This window comes from Sciurus carolinensis, chromosome 1 (assembly GCF_902686445.1).
Source record: "Sciurus carolinensis chromosome 1, mSciCar1.2, whole genome shotgun sequence".
Lineage (NCBI taxonomy): Eukaryota > Metazoa > Chordata > Mammalia > Rodentia > Sciuridae > Sciurus > Sciurus carolinensis.
The window spans coordinates 89,800,398-89,820,359 of record NC_062213.1 but is presented as its reverse complement, the minus strand read 5'-3'; the positions used below and the strand labels follow the sequence as shown (position 1 = coordinate 89,820,359).

The 19,962-nt window shown below is 42.2% G+C and overlaps 2 protein-coding genes across 3 annotated transcripts in view; both read right to left on the bottom strand.

Annotated features, from left to right (window-relative positions):
* Positions 1 to 485: 485 nt before the first annotated feature.
* Pex19 (peroxisomal biogenesis factor 19) lies at positions 486 to 12,931 on the bottom strand. Its single transcript, XM_047551436.1, has 8 exons — positions 12,843 to 12,931; positions 11,390 to 11,499; positions 10,809 to 10,974; positions 10,286 to 10,371; positions 9,924 to 10,085; positions 8,924 to 9,100; positions 8,629 to 8,673; positions 486 to 8,462 (listed from the first exon to the last, which is right to left on the bottom strand). Exons 1-8 carry the CDS (start codon positions 12,910 to 12,912, stop codon positions 8,379 to 8,381), a joined length of 900 nt encoding a protein of 299 aa, XP_047407392.1. The 5' UTR covers positions 12,913 to 12,931; the 3' UTR covers positions 486 to 8,378.
* A 3,170-nt stretch (positions 12,932 to 16,101) lies between these two features.
* Positions 16,102 to 19,962, bottom strand: part of Copa (COPI coat complex subunit alpha) — a 46,763-nt gene continuing 42,902 nt past the window's right edge. For both annotated transcript variants that reach the window (XM_047542448.1, XM_047542457.1), the window contains exons 27-33: positions 19,833 to 19,901; positions 19,175 to 19,311; positions 18,718 to 18,904; positions 18,520 to 18,630; positions 18,053 to 18,214; positions 17,007 to 17,201; positions 16,102 to 16,749 (exon numbers count right to left, since the gene is read on the bottom strand). In XM_047542448.1, coding sequence (XP_047398404.1) covers positions 16,690 to 16,749; positions 17,007 to 17,201; positions 18,053 to 18,214; positions 18,520 to 18,630; positions 18,718 to 18,904; positions 19,175 to 19,311; positions 19,833 to 19,901 — 921 coding nt within the window. In that variant the 3' untranslated portion in view covers positions 16,102 to 16,689. The remainder of the gene's footprint in view (positions 16,750 to 17,006; positions 17,202 to 18,052; positions 18,215 to 18,519; positions 18,631 to 18,717; positions 18,905 to 19,174; positions 19,312 to 19,832; positions 19,902 to 19,962) is intronic.

Here is a 19,962-nt window from a genome sequence, read left to right as displayed (position 1 = left end):
GAATCCATTTGTCTGATGGAGACTGTATTCAATCTAGAGACCACTTGGAGAGTGTTACACTTTTTTTTTTTTTTTTTTTGTACTAGGAATTGAATTCAGGCGCTTAACCACTAAGCCCACATCCCCAGCCCTATTTGTTTTATTTTGAGGCAGGGTCTCACTAAATTGCTTGGAGCCTTGCTAAGTTGCTGAGGCCAGTTTTGAACTCAAAATCCTCCTGCCCTGGCATCCACAGCATCTGGAATTACAGGCATGCACCACTATGCCTGGCTGTGTTACAGACTTAGTAACAGTTAAATTTTCTGATCCATGCGCATGTATATTTTCCCATTTATTCAGGTTTTCTTTGATCTCTTTCAACTATGCTTTGTAGTTCTCACAGCATAAATTTTTCACTTCATCTGTTTTTACCTTTTTGATGCTGAATGGAATTACTTTCCAGATTTCATTTTCAGATTGCTTGCTACAAATGTATAGAAATACAATTAATTTGTGTGGGGGGTGGGTGCTGAGGATTGATCTTGGGGCACCCTATTACTGAGCTCTATCCCCGGGCTTTTTTTTTTTAACTAGGGATTGAACCCACGGCTCTTTGACTGCTGAGGTTCATCCCCAGCCTTTTAAAAATTTTTTTAAATTTTGAGACAGGGTCTTGCTAAGTTGCTGAGGCTTTGAACTTGCAATCCTTTTGCCTCAGCCTCCTAACCTGCTGGGATTATAGGCACGCACCACCACGCCCAGCTATCCAGGATTCCTGTTCCTCACAATTTCTGGGAACACTTCAGAGGAGTTGCTGCAATTGGTCCTGAAGCTATAAATGTTATTCCACCTTTCCGTTCTCTGCCACCCATTCTAGTTTAATCTCCCCCTGGACCAGCACTTCTTTTCGTCTCAGTGGCTTACCTGGCGGGGAGACCCCAGACTCATCCCTGAGGGTTGAGCTTCTGGTGATTGTGCCCTTTATAGACCGTGTTTACTTACCCATTTACATTTAAAACCCAGAATGGGTTTAGACCTAAGAGATATACCAGGGAACACATATATCATACACTTTCTTCTTTGCCCCATTATATACCAGCATTCCCCCGTCCTTGTAATGAAGACTCAATTATCTTAGACAGTGGTATTAGAAGCCTAAAGTTATCCAAATGGCAACCATATCTTAAGTGTACTGAGATTCTTATGATGTGCCTGATGGAAGTATACCCTCTCTGGGAACCAGGGCCTTCAAACCTTTAGAACTTAAAGTTGCAGAGATGGGAAGCACAAGTTCCTCAGGCAGATTACTGGAAATGATACTGATCAGGTTCACTCCTATTTCCACCTCTTGGTTCTAGAGACAAATGGTGATAAAACACCCTAATATGGTCAAGAAGGTTTATATTTCATTGTGAAGGGTGCATTGCAGCACCAAGAAAGCCCTTTCAAGAGGCCACTGTACTGCTCTACCAGTCTAGCACCTTCTGGATAGAAAGATATTTGGTAGGATCACTGGATCTCAGTGCCCACATGACCATGGGCATTTGCCCCCTGGCACATCTGCTTTGCCATTAAGTGAGTCTCCTGTTCTGAGGCATTATTATGTTGGATCCCATACCAACAGATCAAATATCAATGACTCCTTGGATGGTGTTACTGGCTGGGGTACTATAGGCAGGAAAAACAAAGCAAAACACGTATCAGTCCTGATCAGAATTCATTTGTAGCTTTTCCAAAATGGAAGAGTTAATGTAATAAACTCCACCAAGTCGCTGGTCATTCTTGAGTAGTACCAAACTGGGGGTTCAGTGTTGGTCTTTGTTCCTGACAAACTGGATAATCCGTTGATTTAGATAGAGCAGCAGCTAGATTAGTCTTGAGTAAGAGTGAAGTCCATCCAAACAGGACAATGAAGAGCCTCTATCTCTGCCATCCTGATGATTCTATTCATGAGTACAATGTGCAAGTGCTGGGCTAGCTGAGGTAGTCCTGAACAACTAATCCTGTTGATTTGGTTATGCAGTGCTCTGCTGGTGAATATTTTAATAGGTCCCATTTTCACAGAGCCATCCAAATGCCCTTCACCAAGTCTTGGTTTTACTCATTTTCCTGTGTTGCTCCTACCAAGGCCCTGTCCAACCAACACATTGACCTTAACGAGTTCACGAATCTTATCCCAGGCCACTTTTTTCCCCAAATGGGATAATCAAATACATTGCCTGATGCCCTACACATTGAAAGGACTTGCCCTCATCATCACTTTTCAGAGCTACTCATGAGTGGGGCTACTAAGAGGCTACAGTCCCTATTTGGCTTGTTAGGCAACAGCCAGCTCATTCAGACCTCAATTTTTTCCTCCTATCAGACCATTGAAGAAATTTTTGTGTGGCCATAGGTAGGCCCTAAAGCAAAGATGTCAATGCAACACAAGTAACTGACACAGGAAGGCGGCTAAGGCCCTTTGTTCAATTTAACTTGTGTCATCAAGTTTGTTTAGGCCTGTTCCTGAATGTATCATTTCTGTTGTAAAATGGATTGCTGCTGTATTCACCTAACTTTACAACTTGATCTGACAAGAACCAGCTAGTTATGTAGGTAACTGATCATACAGTCAGTCACTTAATATCTCATGGCCAGGCACTGATTCTCTACTGGAGCTTAACAGCCTGCCAGAAGATGCTTTTCAAACGGCAAAACTCTGTCCTAGAGGTCTGGATTGCCAGAAAATCCACACAGGATCTTTTCTTATCATATATACCTCTAATACCATGGAATTTTCCAGGTCACATGTCCTGCCCCTACACCTGTTGCTGAATCCTTTCTTGCATTCCTAAGGACAGAATATACTGCCTCCAAAACTGTTAAGAGCTCTGTGATAACCTGTACGTTACTTGAGGGAATATAACAGAATGTTTCAAATCAATGGACTCCTAAAAACTTCACCAATTTGGTAGACCCTTGCACCTTTGCAGAACTAATCTCCCATCTTGAGTATGTCTCACCAAGAATTTGAAGAGTACCTGAGCTGCTTGGTCATTAGGTTAGATTAACACACCCTTCATACCTGATTAGCATAACCCTAGTGTAACAAACAAATGTGACATTTTGCAGAATCTGCAGGTCCCCCTGCACCCCTATCCCTTTTGTGGTACCAGGGATTTAACTCAGGCACTTAACCACTGAGTCACATCCTCCAGCCCTTTTTATTTTTTATTTAGAGACAAGGTCTTGCTAAGTTGCTTAGGGCCTCACTAAGTTACTGAGGCTGACTCTGAACCTACAATCCTGCTGCCTCAGCCTTCTGTGCCCTGGTCTTTTTTGACCAGACTAACGTAGCTCTAGGTTAAAACAGCAAATATATACTGTTGTCTGTTCTTGGTAAGTGCAAACAGCTTCTAATCTTTCTTCCTGAAAGGTAATGAGAGAACATATTCACTAGATCAGAGATTTGTGAACTTTGGATAGTATTTTAGGCTTTGAAGGTCATATGGTCTCTTACGACTATACTCTGCCACTGTAGCACAAAAGCATCCAGAGATAATATGCAAATGGTGACTGATGCATGTCAAGCATTTATTTACAAAAACAGGCAGTGGGCCAGATTTGGCTTATAGGATTATAGTCTCCTGATCCTTGTGCTAGAATGTCATATACCTATACCAGAGGTTGCGTTACTCTCTACTGTAAAGAAAACCATCTGACACAGCACTGCAATTGGGACTACTACTTGCTGAGGTTTGCAGTTGTCCACTGGTTTTCACCATAAGCCATACAAATTTTGCAAAGGCCAGACAGGTGTAACTAAAGGAGGTTATGATGAAGACATCTTTACATCCTTAAGTCTCTATCATTTCCTCCATAATGTAGCATCATTTTTTATTTATTATCTTGACAACAATTATTACTCATTTTAGGGGCTTCTACTTGGCCTTGCTGTGAACTGCTAAACATGTTCATTCTGATTATACATTTGAAAATTGGGGAAATGACCATAAAGTTTTGGGTAGTTATTTTTTGAGACAGGGTCTCATTAAGTTATTTATGGCCTTGCTAAATTGCTGAGGCTGGCTTTGAACACTTGCTTTTTCTGCCTCAGCCTCCTGAGTCACTGGGATTACAGGTATGCACCACTGTGCTTGGCTTAAAAGTGGGTTTTTGGATCCACTGTAAAGCAGATTTGGGTCAGCATTCCATTTAAGGCCTGACTGCACATTTTTCTAATGTAATGGAGTGGGTCTGGCTGCTATTAGGAGGGAAGGCAGTATGTGGTGCTTTGGGTTCCTGGGTGTGTGTCAACTCAGATCATGTATCCCTGTTTTCCAACTCTTCTGGATATTCTTTCTTCTCATGCATGCTAGATAAGGGCTTTACCACTGAGTTACATCCCCAGTTGCTCTAGTGTATGGTTAACTAAATAGTTCTTTCAATTGATAGTCTGTGAATCTAAAGACTATCATGGGCTTAGAAACTAGCAAAGAATTCTGACTTCAATCTTGTTCAAGTTCTTCACCTCTCTTATTTAGGTATTGTGTCCATCTACAACTAAAAAAACACTTTAAAAAATCCTATCATCCCACTGCTACAAGGAAAAACAGTTCTTTAACATCTTCCATTAGCCTCATTCTATAGATAACCACTTCTAAAGTTCTTAAAAATTGCTGGTAGCCCTTCATCAGTGCCTTTCCTACTATATTAAAAAAAGAAAAAAAGGAAACCCAGGCCTTTCTGAGGAATATGGTCGGCTGGGTAGGTTTTTCATTGTTGTATAACATTTATTGAATGCCCACTTCCTCAAAGCTGCCTGGGCTTTTTTAATGTAGACCACTGTTTTCCCCAAGATCCCAAAAGCCATCTCGGCAGCATATTATAATGGCTTCATGAGGCCTTAAGAGGATGTTCTACAGCCAGGGAGGATGTGGAGGCCCGCACTTTAAGCTGAATGACCTGGGTCTTGAAGAAGTTGGCTTTCTTTACCTGGGAGGGAAACCATGCCAAAAAATCAAAAGCAAAGAAGTATCCAGAGAGGAACGGGCCTCACTGCCAAGGGGTGTATAGAAAGCTTCTGTCACTGCTGTGAATGCAGTCAGCATCCCCACAGCTCAGAACCAACAAGAAGCAACGCGCTCCCTGTTTAATACAACCCTCAACTATGCAAGTTGCCTGCTTCTTGCCATTGGGACTTTTACTCTCATATGTGAGGAGGGAGGTCCCCTCCTGCAGACTTGCTGCAGAACCATTTTGTATTAAGTCTGGTCTGTGTCTTCCCAGTCCCCTCAGAACCCTGAGCATTGATGGTGACTGCTGGATCTGTCACCTCATCAAACTGGATGTGACTCGTGCCTTGTCAGATTGCCAGAATGTAGAGAAATGTACTGTCTTTTTTTTTTTTTTTTAAACAATGTAATTGCTACTTGATAAGGACCGAATGTTATTCTAGTTTCATGTTTAATTTGAATTAAATATATTCTGTGGTTTATATGAAAAAAAAAAAAAAAAAGAGGATGTTCCAGTGTTAAAGGAACAAGTCCCTATTATTACAAATTCTGTATGGATTTGATTCTTAATTCATGAAGTCATCCATACAATCACAAATTTATTACCTAAGGTACAGAATTTTGGAACAAAGAGGCACTTTCTATAAAGCTTGAGAGCAGCATAAATATTTCATTAAACCTAAGCTTTGCGATTGTTATTTTAAGCAGCAGAAAAGGCAGGCTAGAAAAATGTGAGATGTTCTTCCAGTGACATATTCTTGCTGCAGAACAAGTTTTCTAAAGGCAACTCTCACATGGGAGAGAACTACAAGTATAGAAATACATGTTTGACTAGGGTCTAGGAAGAGAGTAAAGAGGACCCAGAGCAATGCCTCTCAAAGGTGGTTTGAAGACTTGTGTTAGTCTATGAACAGGCTCCCACCATCAATTTGTGGCATGAGGAATTAGAAATTAATAGTGTTTAAAATTTTTAAACATTTTACATTGTTGCGATATCCAAGTACATGACCAATGGATTCAACCTGTTTGGACAGTTTGGATGTTGTCAAAATTGCATGGTGGTGCATGCCTCTAATCCCAATGGCTCAGGAGGCTGAAGCAGGAGGATCTCAAGTTCAAAGCCAGCCTCAGAAACTCAGCTAGGTCCTGAGCAACTTAGCAAGACCCTGTCTCAAAACAAAAAATAAAAAGCCTGGGGAAGTGACTCAGTTAAGTACCCCTGGGTTCAATCCCCTGTGCTAAAATAAAATCTTGTAGGGTGGGTCAAATGCAGTACAAACTCCATACCTGTCAGTTTTGATATATGAAGGAATAAATGTGTAAAAACAAAAAACCTGGTTCTATAACACACATGGTTTAAGAAAGACTGCCCTAGGGTACCCAGTTTTATCCCTCCACAAGACCTAGAATAATTCAAATAGTATTTTTGGAAGAGAGAGTAATTAGAAGTCAACTCGCTTATGTTCAATCAAAATAAAAATGAAAATGAGTGTCTTGGGAACAGAGCTAAAGTACATTAGGGGATCTTTTAGATTCAAGGATTAAAAGCCTTGGTCAGGCTACCAGGAGTCAGAATCCAGAAAAGAAACTGGCAGGACAGTATGTGCAAGCTTCAAAGGGCAGAGCCCTTTTATTTATCCCTCCTCTATTCTTTTCCAGTTTTTAGCTGGAAATTTAAGGAGAGAATTTTGGCATTCAGATCACATAGCCATCATCACAAGTCCCCTTGTACTTTTTCTACCTATCACAGAGTAGGAGTGTCACATTCAGACCTGGGTTCTTCCATGCTCTGATAAGGTATGATAGCTGGACTTTTCCAAATAGCCTAAGGCCTCTAGAACATTTCCTTCCTTTCCAATGCCAGAGAATGTGTGGGACCTTTAAAGAGTGAAAAGTTTTAAACCAGGGGAAAGTGACAGGTCAGTAGCTCAAAGTGACTCAGATGATGAATGTGAATTGTTCTGGCAAGAGTTATTTTCCAGTGAACAAGGACAGCCAGCTAGGCTGACCAGGGTATCTACCAAACATATGGCAGCCAAGGTCCATAGATCCACTGAGAAGGGCAATGTCAGCTCAAAGATAAATAATTGAGAAAATATGTTAATAATACATTACTAACATTAATCATAGTATGAAAAGTTAAAATATAATCCCAATTAAAGGGCTTTTCAGATTGAAATACGCAAGAGAAAATGAGGAAAGAGAATTAACTAGTCTCCTTTGCCAACTGAGGTGCAGACTAAGCTGGGGAATGGAGGTGGTGGTGGAGGTCAGCAGGATGTTATATAAAACTAACCTAATTCCCTACACTGCAGCTTACAGAACCAAGGAAGATCAGAAAAAGACCTGGATGAAAAACAGGCCACACTCCTCACTCAGAATATTTATTAGACACTGCCCCATGGGACTGCAGGAAAAGCGACCTAGGCTGCACCCCTACTCCTTTCCCAAGCACCTTCCTGAACCAAGGATTCTAAGGGAATCAGAAGATTCAAATAAGTCAGAACATACCTGGGTAGAACAGCCATTCATTTGTCAGACTTGACATTGCTATCATGTGTTTGCCAGGGAGGGAAGGAGTCAGTGAAAGTGATGGATGAACCAAATGAGGGGGAATAGGATGGGCCCTTCTTTATCACAGCCTGTGTAATGAAGGAATGAAGGGTATTTTAAAGAGAGGAGGTAACATGACAGGCAGGAGGCAAAGTAAAGTCAGGGGCTGGGTTCACCCAGATCATATAACATTGTAGAAAGAACCAAAGAAAGCAACTTAAGTTCTCAGGCTGGAACAGGAAGTTGAGGACTCAGCACCTAGAGGGAGGAAAAGGCTTCTCTTCTAACCTACTATGACATATACTAAGTCCCTTTCCCTTCAGAGAATTCAGAATGGTCTGTCTAAAGGCAAGAGGGCAAGGTGACAGACCTACAGCTCTAGATGAAGCTAAGTTTCTTCCCATTCCCAAAGACCATGTCCAAGAGAAGTATAGAAATAGAGTCCCAGGACTCTGCCTCTACTCCCCAGATCCAAGAGAAGGAGTAGAGAAAAGGCACAAAGACCCTGGAAGTAAAGGTGAACATCAGTGTGGACATATATAACATTATTTGCGGGGGAGGGAAGAAGGTGCATGCCCCCAAAGGGATACCTTCCTTCACCTGGCATGTAGCTGATCTTTGCTAGCAGCAGAAACCACATGAGCAGGGCTCACAGAAATGGCCTGTGGAACAGATCCTATTCCTAGAAAGTCAGAGGAAAAGCCTCAGCCAGTATGGCACAATTTTGAATGGGACTATGGAGGGCTGTGGGCAAACTGCTCCTGCAGACGACATTCCTGCCTCAGTTCCCAATGGTTCTGTCGACTCCAGATGTTTCCCATGGCTGGGACTCAGGGAGGAAAACGTGTTGTCTCACATGATCAGACACTGTTCACCACTGGCACCTGGTGGGCCCGAGAGATTGAGGGCATCCAGGTCAAAGTTGAGGCCAGGAGGCTGGAGAAGAGATGAAGGAACTCAGATAATTGCTCATATTTCAGGTTAGAGTTTCTGAAGGTCCATCCCCAGCAGCCATAATTATTACGTTAGGTAGAATAACTAGAGGTTCTGAAATTGTTGAAACTGGGTGCTCAGATTAAAATCTAGGAGATGATATACTCACCATCTCCCCAGCCAGCTCTTTTGGAGGATGACCCAAATCCTGTAGCTAGAAAACAGAGAATATAAGATAAAAAAAAAAAAAAAAAAAAAAAAAAAAAAAAAACCAGAAAATAACAGAGGAGCCTGAAAAGGAATCTGATTAGTAATCTCTCTGATTTCTTCTGACCATACTGTATGGTTTCTCTTATGCTCCCTCCTCCTCCCAGGTTTGGCAGTACAGTATCCTTCCTAGGCAACTCCTTCACTAAAACCCAAGCAGACAGCACCAGTGGGCAGATGGCAAGAGGAAGTCTTACCTGCTGCATAAGATCTAGCACCGTCTCAAAACGGGACTTTTGAGTAGCCTCACTGTCTGTAGGTGTCTCTGCCTCAAATTGCTCACATATTTTTCCCATGACATTGTGCTGCTCCTGATATTTTTCAAACTGCTCAGGAGGCAGAGATTCCCGGTGACTCTGCAACCACTCTGGATACTAAGAAAAAAGAGAATGAATAGGGAAGAATTAAATGCACAATGGGTAGGAAAGGCGAATGAGAATACTTAAAATGTGAAGGAAGGGAGAAAGAAAAACTAAATAAATGAGAAATAGCACTTACTCCAATCAGATCATCTGGCTATACTAGCATCTGTTTTCACTAGATATTAGCAAACTATTTCTGTAAAGGGCTAGGTAATAAATATTTAGGCCTAGAGGGCCCTTTGTAGTCTCTGTTGTACACTCTTCTTTGTTGTTGTTTTAACAATTCTTAAAAATGTAAAGACCATTCTTAGCTTGACTTTTGGACTTAGGTCAGACAAACTCTTGTCTCTTGACTCCTGGTCTTACTATTCCTTTCATATTTATCCACATGTTGCTCATGTCACTGAAAAGTTTCCATTCCTATATTTTATCTCTCTGGTAAAATTATAAGCTCTTTGATGGAAGGGATCATCATTTGAACTCTTCTTAAATTGTTCATAATAGGAAGCCAGTGCATACTTGTTGGATAAATGAATGAAGTCAGAATACAAGAAGGGTTTGATCAGACAATCCCAGAGTCTTGAACCAGTTTATAGAAAACTATAGCTGAAGGATTTCTCCTTCCACCCTACAGATTCTCAGTGTGGTGGGTTTATTTCTCAGAGACACATATCCCCCAACTCTTCCTACCCCCACACCCTCCCAAATAAGCAAAGTATGAACAAAAAAGAGGATCTTGTGCACTCATTATTTTTGCTGCAGGTTTGGAGCAAAGCAACCCATATGAGTTGACAAGGGGAGTAAAGAGAAAAGGCACAAGTGGAAATTCACAAACCTTTTCTGTGATCTCCTTCAGTGATGGGTACAACACATCCTTGGATAGTAGGTTCTGCATAATACTCTGCATGATGGGGAGGATGTTCCCTTCCCCATCCCCTTCATCCATGCCCAGACCCTCCATGGCCTTGGTCAGCTCCTCTTCCGACATGCCTGAGTTCTAGACAGGACAAGATGAGGTGATGCTTCCTGGGATGCTTATCACCCTTTCAGGTGGGAAAGAACAATCTAAACTTGCCTATAACAAAATAGTGAGACAGGGACAGTCTTGGGAAGATACCTAAGAGCATGTCTTTTTAGACTGCTAGTAAAGTGTCTGGAAGTGGGTCCCTTGTGATCCCCTACCCCTTCCCTGCTCACCTGAAGATCAGTGGCATTTTTGGCTAGGCCACTTAATGTTTCCTTTAGACAAGAAGTGAATTCTTGCTGGGAGTTTGCATCACTGCCTAGAAGAGACCAAAACAACCAGGATCTTTTAGGATTTTAACTGATTGCTTGCCTAGATTGACTTTGTTACCAGCTGGATATGAAGCATATACTAGTAAATCACTAATGCTTCAAATCTCTGAATATTCTATGATTATCTTCATAGCCATTTCTTAAATCTACATGGATTGTATATTAGTTTATTTGCCCCAGTGACACCCACAATAACACTGCATCCTTTAAAATGGTCACTTTTGGATAATATTTTCTATTATTTTATAACTTACCTCATTCCTTTCCTTAACTTTGGTTCCCATACCTCCTCCCAATGCCTCACTCTAGTCATGGCTGTTACAGTATGATTTCTTCAATTTTACTGAGAATCCTGGTGTTCTCAAGCAAGAAAGACTTAACAGGTCTGTACAGATATTCTCTTTGTGTGAGGTCTCCTCCTTACCCACTCTTCCAGCAGCCTCTGAGAGCTTTTGGAACTGCTCCACCAGGTGGGGCTCTTCCTCAGCCAACTCCTTCATTGCCTTTTCGAACTCTGCAGTGGCTTGGGAAGCCAGCTCACTGTCGAATAGTTCCTGGAAAAACTTCTCTTGGGAGGCGAAGAGGGCATCCTGCAGGGGAGGGTTGTCAAAATGCATCCTTTATGGCACAGCACTCTACTAAGAGAAGACAGGTAGTAGCTCTAGGGAATGCAGTACCTCCCTCCTGCCAACCTCACTGGACATCCTATCTACCTCTCCTCTCGAGAACAGCAAGAAAGGCTTCTGGCCATTGAGGGAAAGGTATAAGGTTGCATTAATCAATCCAACCATTTAAACCTGCTCTTTTCTCAAGGAACATCCTTAAGATACTTCCACTGAACCTTAAGTCCCTGTTTTACAAGGACTGAGGCCTGCCAAGAGCACTCAGCAATGTGAGGCCAAAGCACCCTTCCACCCTCCCCTAAGGCCCACAGGGGCCTGCCCCACCTCTGTTCAGAGCTGCATGCCCATCCCTCCCTCTCCCTTAAGGGGGTGGAATTTATACTTTGGCAGTGTCTCCTGGCGATCTCTTCTGGGGCCCTGAAGCATCGGGGGCCGTGGTGGTAGGAGGGGGTGCTGGGGAGGGTTTGGCTTTATCGAAATCATCAAGAGCACCTTCAGAGACAAGAGACATGGTGTGTGTGTTGGGGATGGATGAGGATGCAAGGCTGGGTGTTTTATGGGAAAACATTGGGGGAAAATGATTGTTCCAAGTGTGAACTTTCCTTAAGTTTTTTCTTTTTTGGGAGTCTCTCCTTCCTGGCCCACTGATCAATAAACCTTCCACCTCCCTCAGTATTACCAAATTTATTGTGATTAATAAATAAGGTGGAACAAGTGTCCATCTCAGAGAAAGTTAAAAGAAGTTCTGCAGCAATATCTCCACTTCCACACACTAGTTATTTCCTAGAAATTACATACAAATATCCAACAAAAGCGGAGGACACAGATGTCCTCATTCTCCTAAACTCACTTTGGAGCCTTAAAAGGCATAATCTTTGGCAAGACAGCACAAGATGTCCCACCCAGATTTCCATAGGTCCTGACACTAGTACAAATTGAGGGGCTCCATGCACTTCATGGGAGAGAATTAAACTCTTATGTCATCTTCCAATATAGTTCTCCCACAGCAAGCTCCCAGAGCTCCTTTTGGTCTCATCTCTGCAGTTAACTCTGCCAATTCAGAGTCACTTGGCACTCTTCACTGTTTCTCTTAGTTTTTCTGCCTGCCCACATCTCTGTGACTGAGCAAGAGATTTAAAAAATTCACCTCTGTCCTAAAAAGCCTGTGTTGTCACCACCACTCTGTATGCCAGGCCTAGGGAAAGGGCACTGGCCCCACTCTGGGCAAGAAACCAACAGCGGAGTGGAGGAAAAGCTAAAAAAGAAAAGAACATCCACTGTCTTTCAAGAGGATGAACAGTCTTTCCCTGAGAGCAGCCCACCTTCATTTTATCAAAATAGTGGAAAAGGAGTTTGCCTGAACTACTGGACATGATGAAAGAATTGTAGGGGCATGTAAAAGAAAGGGGAAAGGACTGGGAGGACAAAGACAAGGCACAGCAGGACGCCCAATGGGTTTAAGAGTTAATGTATGTTCGCTGCCCACTTAAGACCAAAAGATGCTACCGGCTTAAGGGGAGTTAGACTTGAAGAAATTACTAATCTGATGCAAGGGGAATTGGAGGGGGCTCGTAAACACGATCCTACAAGGTACCGTTTCCCCGGAAGGGAGATTAATGGTCTGGGCAGCTTAGGGGACCAAGGTGAACTACCTAGCTCCCACCACGGAGGAGGGACAGGGTGACCCAGAGATTTTCTTTGGGATCGCGGGCAGACCTTCGCCCACTCCAATCATTGAAGATACTTTCCCGCTACACCCCAATATCTCAGGATCACTCCCCTGAATGGGTCCCCACACCTGCCTCCTTTGGGCCTTTCCCATCACGGGCTCTTACTTTCCAGAAGCTCCTCCAATTCCCGGTCCGCTTCGGCCCCAACACCACAGCCTTCCTCAGCGGCCGCCATCTTGCTGTCTCCGGCTTGCCGTAGGAGGCGGGACTCCAGGCGCCGTGGCGTGCCAGCCCCTAGCTCCCGCCCACTCTGCCTCGTACAGTCAATGGGATCATTGGTCCCGGGAAACCGCCATTTTTAAAGGGACAAGAAGAGGAGGCATTTTGCTTTTTTGTTTATTAACCCTGGAGAACTTACTGTTATTTTAAAACTGGTTTCTTACTGGCTTATACTCTTGTCACTTAACTTCTCACTTTACCTGGAGAAGCTTTCATTATTGCTCCCCGAAATTTGGATAGGACACATTAGGACAAATTACCTACAAAAACCTAGAGTCTATTCATATATGAGAAGGTAATTATGGTGCATATCATACTATTTTCGATTCTCCACTGCCCCATTTTTGGGGAACTAAGGGTTGAACTCAAAACCTTGCAGAACGTGCCAGTCAAACCCTTTACCACTGAGCTACGCCCCCAGCCACGCCCACCTTTCTACTTGGTATTGGGGATTGAACCCAGGAGTGCTTTAAAACACTGAGCAACATTCTGTCATTTTTATTTAATTTTTTGCTTTTTGTTTGCTTGTTTTGAGACAGGGACTTGCTAACTTGTTTAGGGCCTTGCTAAACTGCTGAGGCTGACCTCAAATTTGGGATTCTGCTGGCTCAACCTCCTGAGTCGCTGGAATTACAGGTGTACCCTATCAATTCATATCCTACCATTTCCCTCCTCCCGCTTCCTTAAGTATTTCATTCAAATGTCATCTTTGACATGTTTACTTTGAACCAGGCGTTGTGATGGCGCACCCCTGTAATCCCAGCGACTCTGGAGGCTGAGGCAGGACAATCGCAAATTCCAATTTTAAAGCGCGACCCTGTCACAAAAGAAAACAAAACAAACAACCAGGTGCAGTGGTGCACGCTTATAAATCCAGCGACTAGCGAGGGAGGCTGAGGCCAGAGAATCACACATTCAAAGTCAGTCTCAACAGTTCAGGGAAGCCGTAAGCAAATTAGCGAGACCCTGTTTCAAAATAAAAAATAAAAAGGGCTGAGTATGTGGCTCTGATTAAGTGCTCTGGTTTCAATTCTTGATACCAAAAGGGGGAAAAAAATCTGAATAAAATTGCAAACTGTTCCTCCCCCACTCACACTTTGAATCCCCACTTTTTTCTAACACTGAACACTATCTGACTTACTATAGATTTATTTACCTTGTTTATTGTTCTCCTTCCCAGCCTCCCGGCCCCCAGCAGAATTTTAAGCATGGCGAAATTAAGGATTTTAGCTGTTGTCTTCATTGTTGTATCTCCAGTTCCTAGGCTAGGGCTTAAAACTTGGTAGGCACTCATTGGTCACTCTTTTCTTTCAGGCTCCAGTCAGGCACATTTCTCTGCTGAGTCTATTGGATATCTCTCATTTCCTATTCTCCATCAGAATTGTTAATCTAAAGGACATGAAGCCAGAAGCTTAGAATTCAATGTAAGAAAAACTGAATCTGGGACCTTGGACAGAGCAGAGGGTAACTGGTAATGTAATAGCAGATGTACCTTCCCTCTGACTTATCTTTTTCCTTTTTAAAATTTAACTTAAACTTCTATAATCTAATCTTTCCTTGGTAAACCACTTTCTCCCCAACACTTGTAACAATTTATTCCAGACTTTCTCAGTTCTCTTTTGAACTGTTCACATATCTCTAGTATGATCCCCAGTTTTATCAAACATGTTGGTATAAAACTTATGAATGTGCAGATTTTTATCAGCTTTGCATAATTAATGATTAAGATGAACTAAAAAACAAGTATCACTCTTTCTTTGCATTATTTCTTAAAATTGATTCTGCTTTTTCTGTTTACTGTTGATATTCCTAACATCTCATCTCAGTATTTACTCATCTTCTGGCTGCTCTTTCTGGTTTTTTGTTTTTGTTGTCCTGGGGATTAAACACAGGGGCAGGCACTCTATCACTGAGCAGCATCATCTCCAGGTCTTTTTATTTTTATTTTGAGACATATGCATAACTGCTTATATATATATATATGGAAAGTTTCTGAATGGATCCCAATTTCTCAAGAGGCTGAGGCAGGAGGATCACAAGTTTGAAGCCAGCTTTAGCAACTTAGTGGGACCCTGTCTTAAATAAATTAAAAAAAAAAAAAGGATTGGGGATGTATTTCAGTAGTAAAGTGCCTCTGGGTTCAATCCCCAACATTTCAGATAAAAAGTTTCTGAAAGGACATAAAACAGCTAGTAACAGTGAGTGGTTACCTGTTTTGGGGAAGTTGTTAGAAACTGGGTGGTCCATGAAAGGGATACAAGTTAAGACTTGTCACAATAATTGATATTTTGTAACTATATGAATATATTGTTTACTGAGAGCGTGAATTTCAAATGCAAAAAAAAGTATACATTTTAAAGGCATAGTACATCATTCTACCCAATTTATACAAGCAAAACATTGTACTGCTAATGTAATCATTGTAATATATAATGTACTACATATTAATCATATATGTATATTGCAGGAAAATATCTAGAACGGTGATAAAATACATGGTAGGTGCCCAGCAACTATAGGCTCTAATTAGCAATAGCTGGAAGATGGCAGTCAGAAAGGAAACGGGCTGGGCCCAGTGGCACATGCCTGTAATTCCAGCGACTCAGGAGGCTGACACAGGAGGATCCCAAGTTCAACTTAGCAAGATGCTGTCTCAAAAAGTAAAAAAGGCTGGGAATATGGCTCAGTGGTTAAGTGACCCTGGGTTGAACCTCCGATACTAAAAAACAACAAACAAGGAATAAGGAGCTACTTGCTTTCTACCACTCTCACAGCAGTTTAGGTCTATGTCTCACATATATCTTATGAAAAATATGTCTTCCCACAATAATGGTATTTATTACTTTTGTAACTAAAAAAAATATTGGAAGAAAATATATCTGCTTTGATAGCTGGGTATGGTGGTACATGTCTGTAATCCCAGTGACTTGGGAGGCTGAGGCAAGAGGATTACAAATTCAGCCTCAGCAATTGAGCAAGACCTGTCTCAAAATGGAAAAGAAAAAGGGATGGAAATGTAGCTCAGTGGCACAAGTTCTCTGAGTTCAATCCCCAGTACCGTCGGGGAAAAAAGAGAGATCTGCTTTGATGGGACAGCTATAAGATATGAACAGGAGCACGAAAATGTTCAAGAAATAAATGGCAATCCAAGAAGCTACTGTAGAAATTTATTCAGTGTAAGAAAACAAAAAACGAGTACAATGGTTGTAAAGGATAAATCAATGGAAAGTGGTGTGCATTTTGGAAAACCAAATGATTTCTTTTTAGACCTTAGGTTCCTGAGCACACAGAGGGTGCATGCTTAGTAATATAATGCCCAAGGAAAAAGGGGAGATATCTAAGAGTTTGGTGTGGCTGAGTAAAACTGGTATCTTATTCACTACATTCTGCTCCTTTTTAGTAGAAAGGAAACAAAGGTGGTGGGGAGGGAGGAATAAATATTGAAGGAATTTACTAAACAAATGTCCATTTTCCTTGAAAGATATAAGTTGGAAAGGCAAGGCCAACTGTGACCAACTGTGGTCACCTTGAGGAAAGGAGAGGGCCTCATGAACAATGAAGTCAAGTTTTGATATTCTGATTTGCCACAGAAGAAGAGAAAAGGAACACTTAGTTTTAAGGAGATACCAATAATCGGAAGGGTAGCTGTAGGAAAAGGGTACAGAGACTTTAGAGACTAATTCTTTGAAAGAAGAATGTTATTGACTCCCCTGCCCCCGACACAAATGGGGCCTTAGCGAAACTGAAGAGGACTGATCCTTATACCAATCACATCTTTGCCAATCTCTGTCACCTGTAGATGAGGAAACAGAAGACAAGTTAGAGATTTGTGAGGTTGAGAACCTAGTACTTTAATTCCTTATATCCCACAATGAACATAGTGGAAGGGTGTTTGTTCCTGAGAGATGAGCAGTGGGGTGAAACTAATTTTCTCTAGTATCACTGCCTCAAGGAGCTGAGGCAACTACAAGTAGGGAAAAGAACCACCATATTTCTTTCTCTTTCCCCTTCCCTCAATATCCTAGATGCATAGTTGAGGATAGTACTTACTGTAGTGACCCTGCAGATTTGACCCTTGAACTCAGGGGAATAGCAGGCCCCACTAAGCGGACACTTCTCCACTGGCTTTCCACGGTAAATGGGCCGGTAAGATGCAGCACAAATGTCAAAGGGGTTGTGCATGTCATAATTAAGTTGGTAGGCATCTGTGGGGTTCTTCTCACAGGCGGACAAGATTTTACGGGTCTAGGAGAGTTCAGAAGGAGTATTTTATTTAAGAACACAGAAAGTCAAATGCAATAAGTCAAATGATCTCATCATCACGATTTTGTACAACTGTACTACATGAATACAGGTCCCATCCTTTGTACAGGATGTATGTAAAGAGTTAACAATCATCAATCCTGTTCGATCAAGATTTCCTCTTCACTTCTCAAAGTGGCCCCATGGATCTAGACCCAGAATCTTCCACCAAATCTAAGAATTATCAAGGTTAAAGCCTAGAAAGGGTTAAAACAAGTCAGGGCTTCCATTGCCCAAGAAGAATTCTTTTCAGAGGGTACAAATAATGTGTATGTGAAGTATGAGTGGCTGAGATGGGATATCTGGAGCTTAAGTAAAAGACTGGGGTTGACGGGCAGTACAGCTATTATAAGTTAAAGGTCACTCTCAAACCAGTGCCAGGTCTGAATAAATTATTACTTCAGTTTCCAGGAACAACAAAAAAAGCACCTGTGTCTGTAATAATAAATAAAGGATGAATTCTATTGACCCTCAACTTCTTTTGGTACCAGGGATTAAACTCAGGGGTGCTTAACCACCGAGTCACATCCCCAGCTCTTTTTATTTTCTCTTTTGAGACAGTGTCTCACAGCTTAGGGCTTTACTAAGCTGCTGAAGCTGGTTTTGAACTTGCGATCCTTCTGTCTCAGCCTCCTGAATTGCTGGGACTACAGCATGTGCCAGTGCACCTGACCTTCTGGCTCTTTTAAAATGAATGTTGTTACATATTTTATTTCAGAGGCAAGGGCCTTTGATCTTCTCTATATAAGAGCAGATCTGGTCCCCCTATGGTTACTGAAGGAATTTCCATCTACCTGTTGAGCCACCTCAGGTTTGGGCCCAAGTTCTAGCAGACGTCGAGCAAAAGTGGCAGCGGTTTTGAAGTTCTTGAGCTTGAAGAAGAGGTTGAGGGCTGTACGAAGCACTAGGATCATATGCACAGGTTGCAGGTTTGAGTGGGTGAAATAGGCTGCCATCTGGTGGACAGAAAGAGGAAAGATGGCTACAGTTGGGGTAGGTCATATATAAAGTGATATGCAGGCATAAAAAAACAAAGCAAGCCAGTAGAACTGGCTATAAAACAAAGAGGCCTTTTCTCTACCAGAAATGGAGGATTGATGAGATTAGAAAGTAGGGTGGATAAATATGGACTAGTCCCACAAAAATGGACTCCAATTATTCTTTCTTCCCAGAGCCAGAGCTGCATTTGGAACCAAAGAATTTAGTCTAAGGGAGGGTAAAGGGAGGATTCCTCTGCAGAACACAGTTCCACAGATCTCACCTCACAGATGCGTTTCTGCTGGTCTAGAGTTTCTTTGGGCAGCTTCTTCCTTTCTATCTCCATGGACAAACCCACGATGTATTCACGGCAAATGGTGATGAGCTGCTGGGCCTGGCAAAGTTGCAGAGGAAGGTCATGGTACAAAAGCAAGAATATGGCAGTGCTTAAGTCTGAGATAAGTGGTTAGACCCCTCCTACCTCTGCAATCTCTTGTTTATTGTCCACAACAAGAAGTGGGACGCTGAGTAGGATGGAACGGAATTTTTCCACAGCCTCCTCAAATTTGCCAACCGTGGTGAGCTGGTAGCACAGCTGCAACCGTTGGATGAGGTCATTAAGCTTCAGGCCCACAGCCGGTACACCATTCTTCAGCCCAGCATCCTTCCTGGAAAGGGAAAAAAACAGGAGAGTCAGCAGCCAACTAGGATTCAACTTCTTTTTCTGGCAAACATAACCACAGCTACCCTACTGTGAAAGTAGCTAGGGAACAGGATGGCAGCAGGTGTAAATCTAACTCCACAGAGTAACAAGCCAAAGATCTTTTCCAACACAAAACCCTAGCTCTGGGACAATTCTGACTCTGTCATCTGAGGCTACTATCTGAAATATCTACCCCAGCTTGGAACAGATAGAAGCAAGGAGCAAGAAGCCTTACCAATTGCGATTAGGGTAGCCATACATGGAGGGCAGGCAGGGCAGAGCCTGATAGGTGGTACGGCCTCGGGCATATGTCTGTAGGAATAGTTGCTTATAGGGGCCAAACTGAATTACTCCTACCTGGTCGTGAAGGAGCTGGAACACAGAGGGAAAGAACCATAAATTAAGGTATTTAACTTTTCTATACTTGTTTTCTCATCAGTAAAATACACTTAATTATAAAGACCGACTTGTTTAATAATACTATCATGTATTTAGCATAGTGCTTTGCACACATTGAACAGTGAATGGATGTTAGTGGTTGTTGCAGTTATTATTACTATTATAAAACATGGCTTAGAGTTCAAAACATACACCTGTTCAGGAAAGGATGCTGACCTCACTAATGTGAGCCAGAAAACAAGGTATAAATGAGTGGAAATGGCTGGAAGAATCCACCTGTAAGGTTACTATGCCAGGTGGAAAGTAGCTAAGAGGAAAGTCTTATGAGGCAAGTTCCTTAAGCAAGACCAAGAGCATTCATGATAAATATAGACCTCTGTCTTTGTAGGTCAGATCATTTCCATTTGGCTAAAACAATGAGTCAACCTTCTGCCTGAGCCCCTGGGCTAGGTACATGCAAGAGAAAAGGCCAAAGTGACTGTAAGAAGACTTACCCGCATGGCTGTTTCAAAAGAGCCTGCTAGGATGTGATCAACTGGAAGCTGAGAGTTATTGCACCAGATCTAACAAGAAACAGAAAAACCAATCCAAGTGAAATTTTGCCTTTTTTCTTTACAAATTATC